The 8,162-nt window shown below is 52.6% G+C and overlaps 1 protein-coding gene across 1 annotated transcript; it reads right to left on the bottom strand.

The window, feature by feature from the left end:
* Positions 1 to 2,848: 2,848 nt before the first annotated feature.
* Positions 2,849 to 4,949, bottom strand: LOC144456508 (uncharacterized). Its single transcript, XM_078151708.1, has 2 exons — positions 4,085 to 4,949; positions 2,849 to 3,310 (listed from the first exon to the last, which is right to left on the bottom strand). The coding sequence occupies exon 2, from the start codon at positions 3,293 to 3,295 to the stop codon at positions 2,849 to 2,851; it is 447 nt and encodes a 148-aa protein (XP_078007834.1). The 5' UTR covers positions 3,296 to 3,310; positions 4,085 to 4,949.
* Between the last annotated feature and the right edge of the window lie 3,213 nt (positions 4,950 to 8,162).

Below are 8,162 nucleotides of genomic sequence, written 5' to 3' on the forward strand. Positions count from 1 at the left end.
TCTCTCCCTTCCTTCCATCCCTTCCTTCTCTTTACTTTCCTTCCCTTCCTTCTTTCCTTCCTTCCTTCCACTCTTCCCTTCCTTCTTTACCTTTTTTACTTCACTCTTCCTTGCCTTTCTTCCTTCTTTTGCTTCTTCCCTTCTTTATTCCTTTTTCTTCCTTCCCTCTTTCCTTCCTTCTTTCCTTCCTTCTTTCCCTCCCTCTTTACTTCCTTCCATCCCTCCTACCTTCTTTCCCTCCTTATTTACTTGTTTGTATCCCTCCTTCTTTCCTTCCTCCCTCCTTTCTTCCCTCATTCCTTCCCTCCTAGACACAAAGAAATATCTTTTGCTGTTATTTCCACTTCCTATATTAAAAAACAACAACCAAAAACTAGCTAGAAATCTCTAACTCAGTCCCCAAACAATGTTTTTTCTCTGGCTAGCTTTCAGAAAACTAAAATTCAGATGCAAAGATTGACGTAACTGAACAAACAAAACAAACCCACACATACAAAAAGAACTGCCAGAAACTTGGACTGTCGAGAGAGAGAGAGAGAGAGAGAGAGAGAGAGAGAGAGAGAGAGAGAGAGAGAGAGAGAGAGAAGAGAGAGAGAACTCCAGGACACAAGCTAGTCCTATGATCAGTTTAGTGGTTTTTTTTTCTTTACAAATACCTTCAAATGAAAAAAGTGGTAAGGAGACATTTAGTGAGGGCTGGCCCTGATCTCATTCCACCAACTGAAGGGCTAATCCCAACTAGCAGATTTATCTACTGGATTTAGAATCCTAGAGCCTTTTATCCCATAATTCTCCAGCATTGTCACTTGGACCATTTTCCTTTCCAATGACACAGAAGCCTGATGAGAAAGCATCCACCCCTCAAAGAGGGTCTATATCACATATAAAATGGTGCGTATGTATGTTTGGGAGCAGAAGTGGCAGAAAGTAGGGGTAGTGACTGCAAAGTCTCATTCACAGACAGCTAAATTGTACACAAACTCAGTAGAGCTTCTAGATACTTAGACCCCTTAGGACACAGGGAAAAAAAATTCACTGTCCAGTATCCTTATTACTTGGTGTGACATAATAACCCCAGTTTCCCAATCCAAACAGTTCATCCTCAGTCTCGATAACCTGGTTTAGAAGGGTCCAGGGGAATCCAGTGTTTGGATTTTAGAAAAGAGAAACATCAGTTTTTATTACTTTTTTTGGAGCTCAAATTCCTCATCTATATTTAATATTTATACAGCAAAATGCACAAGGTCAGGAAAATGTAAACAAACATTGCTCATCCTTGCTTCTTCTTGTCTTCCTAACTTTGACAAGGAAAGTTAGTGTGGAAAACATGGATGGCTTTTTCACCCCTGCCTTGCTGCTCTCAATACCAAATCACTCCAGCTCTGTGCAAACTAAAAACTGAGAGACGTCCAACGCCCCTAGCAACCATGATGGCACAGCTGCCTGAATAAACCCAGGCCTCAGAAATGCAAGGCTGCAAAAGTGGGGGTGGGGGTGTCTGAACTGATACTGGGAATATCCACTAAGTCAGTCAAGTGCTGCTTACTGCCCTGGGAATCCACAACATACATAGTGGAGCCGCCTGACGTTCAATCTATATGCCTTCACACAGCCCCTTCCCCATTTCCCCTCTACATAAAGCTGGAGCTCTCTAATTAACAATTTGCCAGAGCTTTGGAAAGCTTGACTTCTTAAGATTCCCTGGCCATAATGATTGACAATCCTAGTGTCACAGATGACTTTTCTCTCTTTTCTCTGAAATTCAATTTTCTACTTGTCACAACAACTGGGAAAGAAGAACACATTTCTCTTTGGTTGGAGATATAATCAGCTCGGAAGATGAGAAAGGGAGGTAAGGGGCCTGTCCTCCCCTCCCATCTGAAGTAGGCATTAGTCCTTCTAAACATTTCGAATTTGGACCACAACAGGTTCACAGCCAGCTCCATCCATCCACCAGCCATCCTTGCTGCAAAATGGAAATATGTAAGTCCCCCTTAGAAAACAGTTACATGTTTATGCCAGTGTTCTGCCTGCCTTTGTATTTTTTAAAATAAATGCTTCTTTTTTCTCTCCTGTTTTGATATTTGGTCTTTCTACTCCTCCTCTAAGGACTTTGCAGACATTCAGGTAAATAAGTATTAAAGAAGTCCCATTTCACTGATACCTGATCAGGCGCAGGTGAACCATTATCTTTTCCCCATCATCCAGAATAAAATACAAATTTTCCTAGTTTTCTAATAAGAGAGAGAGGTGTGAAGCGAAGAAATACCACAAGACTACGTTCTCCTTTTCCTACATGGATATGATAGCCTAACTCTTTTTGAAGACTAAGATCATGTTAACATCATGCCTTGCAGTGCCTCCCTACAGAACAGAGTTATAAATGCCCTGCCACTCACATCGCTTCTGCATAGAAAGGGGCATCAAGGGACCAGGTTTCTCCAGTATTGCCCCAGGGAGCGAAGGTCTCTTAACAGCTCAGGCAGAGCAACGGGATGCTGGGAGACAGCAAAGTGTAACTAACTACTTTAAGTCTACCCCAATCATTCAGAAACACCAAGTTTTCTCGAGCTCCCCTGGCAGGTGGGCTTCCCAGGCCACAGGCCAACTACCCTGACATACACGTAAAGCACATAACTGCACCAGTTCCCAGGCACCTCCCAAAGCCCGTCCGTCCCTCCCGGGATGCAAAATCCTGGAAGGAAAAAGGAGTGTTGGTGGCCAGGCAAGGCAGGGCAGGGCAGGGGAAGGCAAGGGGGTCAGCTATGCCCCTTGGAGGACTTTCCAAAGAGAGGCAGGGCAGCCCACTTTGCCTCCTTCCCTCTCAGATGCCATGGCCACTTCGCACCTAGCAGCCTGAGCCCTGTGCGCTCCTCTTTATGAAGTAGCGGCCCAAAGGGGGCATAAGGACTAGAAGGGAAGGATATGGGTTACAGACCAGTCTCAGGCACCAGCTCCGCGGCCGCGAAGTCTGCTTGAGGCAGAAGAAGACGGTGGCAGCCAGAGCCGGGTAGGGGACTTGCTCCTCGTCGGCGGCGCCCAGCTCCGGCTCCGGCTCTTGCTCGGGCTCGGTCGCCGGCTCCGGCTCCGGTTCCGGCGCGCGCTCACGCTCCAGCTCTCGTTCCCGGGCAGAGGACGCCCCCGAGGCCACGCTGCCTTGGAGAGACTTGCTGCCGCTGGCCGCATCCTCCTCCTCCTCCTCCCCAGGCTGGGCAGCCTGGACCGACGCGATGGGCACCCGGACCTCGTCGCTAGCCAGCGGCTGCAAGGGCTGTCTCCTCTCGCCATCAGTCATGATCGCGGGCGGCACCTGCGGGGAGGGAAGGGGGAAGGGGGGACGACAAAGGCAGCGCTGACCAGGGTGGGGGGGGCAGCACCTCTACCCCCTCTCCCTACTGCCCCCGGCCGGCCCCGCCCCAGACAGCCGGGGAGGGGGGAGGGGCAGGGAGAGAGGGACAAAGGGGAGAGGGGCTGGGGTTGAGGGTGGGGGTGGGGGTATTCCCAAGTGCCGAAGACAAACTAGGGGCCGGGAGGCGGTAGCAGAAATGGAGTCTAAGGACGTCCAGCGCCCTACTCCCTCCCATCTCTCCCCCGACTTCTCCCCACATAGAGACTCCGCCAGAGCAGAAAGCCGGCCCGGCCGGTGGGCTCAGGGGGCTGGGAGCGTGTGCCACGCCGCCGCCCCCCTGCCGCGGCCGCCTCAGCGCCTTTGTCTTTCGTATTAAAGCAAATCCTCTCTTAGACCCCCCCCAACCCCCGCAGTACCCCAGAACCCGCTGCTCCCTTCCCTTGATCCCATTCCCCTGGTCCTAGCCCCACCAGGCCAGGCTGGGCACTGGGCATTCTCTGTCCCCTAACCCACTACCCCTCCAGGTTGGGGGCACTGGAAAACTGAGGGAGGAGGGGATTTCTGGAAGGAGGTACCCCCTCCCTGGAGTTGGATCCTGGCTTTGGGGAAGTTGGAAAAGGATCCAGGGAGGCGGAAAGTGCGGGGCAGCAGTGGGGTGGGCAGGGGGTCGAGCTGCGGGGTCTTGCGTCCCGGCTGCGGGGACTAAGTGCCCTAGTGGCTCTTTCGAGGCCTCACCTGGGTCCAGCGACCAGATGGCTCCCCACGAGCATAGCCGTGACGTCCAGTTCACCGCGCACCAGGGCACAGGGACACTTCCCGGGAAGCCAGGACGGCGCCCGCCCGGACTCCAGCTTTGTAAATCCACCAGCCACTAAGACAGCCCCGACTGACGGCGCGGTGTCGCGCGCTTCGCGTCTCCTTCGCTAGCTCGCTCCCTCGCGGTCCCTGTCTCTCTGTCTCTGTGTCTCTGTCTCAGGCTGGCTCAGTCCTGCCCCCACCTCCTCCGCCTCCCGGAGAGATGCGCCCTCCTCCCCCTGCCTCCCAATTCCCGAGGCAGGCGGACGCGCAGCCTCGGGACCTGGGGTCAGGCCTCTGGGAAGTCAAGCTAAGGCGAGGACCCGGTGGTCAGGCAGAGGCGCGAGGGGCCGGGATGCGTGGAGCTTCTGTCGCCAGCTCCGGAGCCTCCCCGCTCCGCTCTGCTCCGCGCCGCACAGCCCAGCCCAGCACAGGAAACTTCGGCTTTACCAGCCGGAGGAGGGACCGAGGGAGGAGGCTAGGAGGAGGGGCTGGGAACCCGGCGGAGCCGGGAGGGAGTGGAGTGGGGTACGCGGCGCGGAGAGCGGAGGCAGGGCGGCGATGGAGCCCAGGTGACCCTGTCAGCGGGGTATCTCTCTCTTTCCTCAGTCCTTAGATTTCGTCTCTCTTCCTGCTCTCTCGCTCTCTCTCCTTCCCCCTCTTCTCTCTCTTTGTCTCTCGGTCTCCTCTCCCCTCCCTCTGTACCAATCTCTGCTGTGTCTGTCTCCGTCTCTCCCTTCTCCTTCCCTGGCTCCTGGGCTAGTTTCCTTCTCTACTCTTCCTCCCTCCTTGTCTATCCTTGTCTCTCTCTTTTCTCCCCCTCCTTCTCCTCTGAGTCTCCCCCCCCCCCGCCCCGGTCCCGTTTGTCTTATCTTTCTGGACCCGTCTTTTTCTCTCTCCCCCTCCCTCGCCCCTCCTTTCTCTCTAGGTTTCCCCTTCCTTCAGCCTAATCCTCACAAGACTCCCCCTTAGGTGTCTGCTGGCCCTGAAGTCAAGCGCCCTGGCGTAGGGGTCGGAGGGAATATAAGATATTCGATCAGGTGATGGAGTCCTGCTCCACTCTGTCCCCTTCCTCTCCCTTGAGTCAGCCCTGGGAACTCTGTGAGGCTCGGTATCTGACCCTTAGACCTTGAAGGAAGTGGAGGCGGAGGGCTTTTTCCTTCTTTTTTCCTTCACCAGGATTCCTTACCCGGGAGGGAGTAGGGGGAACTACAGTGTTCCGCTACCCTTCCCGTACCCCAACTTGCTCCTTCTCCCCTCTATCCCTCACCCCGGCCAAACTAAGAGAAGTGAATCCTACCCCCTACTTCCCCGGCCATAGATCTCCAGGGGGCAAGATGAATACTGTGAGATGAAAGCAAGGACCCAGACACTTGTCTTCCTTTCTGAGTTCCACGGAGGTATTCCAGAAGCTTGTCCTGGGGTAATGAGATGCAAGAGGAGACGTGTAAACGTCTAGGCCCCACCCCTTTCTCCTCCAGTCTTCAGTAACTGCCGCGGATAAACCGCAAGGAAGGCTAGAGAAGCTTGAGAAGCCTGAGCAGCTACCAGATTTTTGGACAGACCTGGCGGGTTTACGTCCTCCTGCTGTCCTCTTCCTTACAGTGTCATCAGGCGGAAGGGGCGCCCAAGGGGTCAGACTTAGGAGAGCCGGCCCAACCGCTGGAGATTCTTCGGGAAGCGGTACCCAGTGAGGCTCCCCCTCCTGCGCCGCGGGTTGCGGGGGCTGGACGTTGCTCCCCACAGTGGAGGAGGACAGCCTCTAGCGCTTTTTGCCTCCCCCCTCCTCATTCTCCCTTGTCTCTCCCCTCCCCCCGCCCCTGCTCTTTATTCTGCAAGTGCAATTCTCGGCTATTTCTGTTCTATCCATCCTCTCGTCACCTCTCTGGTCGGGCTTAGGAGCTGAACGCAAAGGGATCACCAAGGCAGAGGAACTACAGGCAAAGTCCCGGGCTAGGGAGCTCGGCTCCTCAGGAGCGTGTGTGTGTGTGTGTGTGTGTGTGTGTGTGTGTGTGTTCGTTCTGTTGTGCTTCTGCGGCTTGTGTGAGGGCTATCCGTTGTACCTTTTTGGATGTCAAACGAGATACAGTAGGTAAGATGCATTAAAATGCATAATACATAATACACAATTCATAAAAGCTCTAATGATGCTGACTTGGTTTGTTGTCCGTGTGTCTGGGGTGTGCTTGTGAGCATTTATGGTGGTTGTTAGTCTGTTGTACTTGTGTGCGTGTGTGGTGCATTTATCTATGTGGGTTCTTGAGTATGCAACACGCTGCCTTCCGGGAAGTACCCTCCCTTCCCCCAGAGGTACTGTGACACTCTGAGACCCCAGGGCTCTAGGCACTAGCCCAGGCCCGAAGTTTTCCCTAGGTCGAGAGCACTGAGCTCTGTTGAGCACTGGAACTGACTCCCAACCTCCGGGAGTACGGCAGACCTCTCCGGGAGGAGCAAATGGAAAGGAAAAGGTTTTTTTTCTTTTATGTGCCCAGTTCTGAAGTGGACCACCTCCCTTTGACCCCTTGCTCCCCACGGAGCCACAGCCACAACTAGGTAAAGGGTCCTGTGTCCATTCTAGCAGCACATCTTCCCATGCAGCTGCCCTACTAGGTCCCCTGGTCAGCCCACTGCTAAAGGCATAGAAACTGGACCCTGGGTAAAGTGAGGCCAACCTTTTTTCTCCTGCCCCCACTTTCCTGCCCGGACACAACGCCTTCCCCAAGTTAGTTAGACTTAACTTGGAACCTTAGAGCTGGCAGGGACCTTATCTAATTCACCCCACTCCCATTTTACTGATGGGGAAACTGAGGCCCCAGAGAGGGTAAGGGAGTTAGTTACCCAAGATCACCACACTACAGAAGGTGGAGGAGTGCAAGTACTAGAACTTGTTTACCCAGGGCTAGCACCCCAAGAGATCCTCTAGAGGCTGAAGATCTTTCCATGGTTAGAGGAGGGGGGAGGGGTGTTCAGGGGCAGAGGAGCTCGAACTCCAGCACCCTTTTGGTTCTCTACATTTCTTGCTCCTTTTGGATAATACTGACAAAGATGGAAGCCAGCTCCCTAGAGGCCTTTCCAACAGACGAAAAGGGATCTGACTCACACTTGGGGCAGCTAGGTGGCACAGTGCACATAGTAATGGGCCTGGAGTCAGGAAAACTCATCTTCATGAGTTCAAATCTGGCCTCAGACTCTTCCTAGCTGTGTGACCTTGGGCAAGTTACTTAACCCTATTTGCCTCAGTCTCCTCATCTGTGAAATGAGCTTGAGAAGTTAAATGGCAAATCACTCCAGTATCTTTGCTAGGAAGACTCTAAATGGGCTCACAGAGGGTTGGACACTACTGAAAGCAAAAAAAAAAACAAACAAAATGACTCAACAACAATTCACACTCTGCTCTCAGAAACAGCTGGCTCCATGGAGGGGGTGCTTTTTGAAGGCCAGGGAGCTGGGCCAGTCTTCTATACCTTCCCCACCTTCTAGACCTTCTATACCTTCCAGATTTCTCTAGAGAGCCAGGGCCTGGGGCAGCTCATTCTGCAGGAATATGCCCAGACCTGGGGTCCCATGAAGACCAAGAGGTGACTCCTCTCATTAGTCTGAACCTGGGGTTGGAGCAGAGTCAGGTGCAAAAAACCCTGGGAGTTGGAGGGATCATGTTTGTTGATTGACAACAATCTCATTGCTCATTTCATGAATGGAGCTCAGCAAATAATTTGGGCCCCCAAAGCCTCAGTTTACCTACTTTGCAAAAAAGGATAAAGATGATAGTTTGGCTTGCATGGGCTTTTTTACCCCTGATAACCTGTAACTTTTATTAGAATATATCATAGTATCACAGAATAATAGAGATTAAAATCTCTTTAGAGGTCATCTCATCATTTCACAAACTGAGGAAATGACATTTTTTTGTAATGACACAACTGCGTATTGGTGGAACTGAGATTCAAACCCAGGCCTCTTGACACCTAGTCTGGTACCCTTTCCATGGTACTTTCTCCTTTCCTCTCCCTGTTCTTCC

The sequence above is a fragment of the Phascolarctos cinereus genome, unplaced genomic scaffold (genome assembly GCF_003287225.1).
Source record: "Phascolarctos cinereus isolate Bilbo 61053 unplaced genomic scaffold, phaCin_HiC Scaffold_4;HRSCAF=312, whole genome shotgun sequence".
Taxonomy (NCBI): domain Eukaryota; kingdom Metazoa; phylum Chordata; class Mammalia; order Diprotodontia; family Phascolarctidae; genus Phascolarctos; species Phascolarctos cinereus.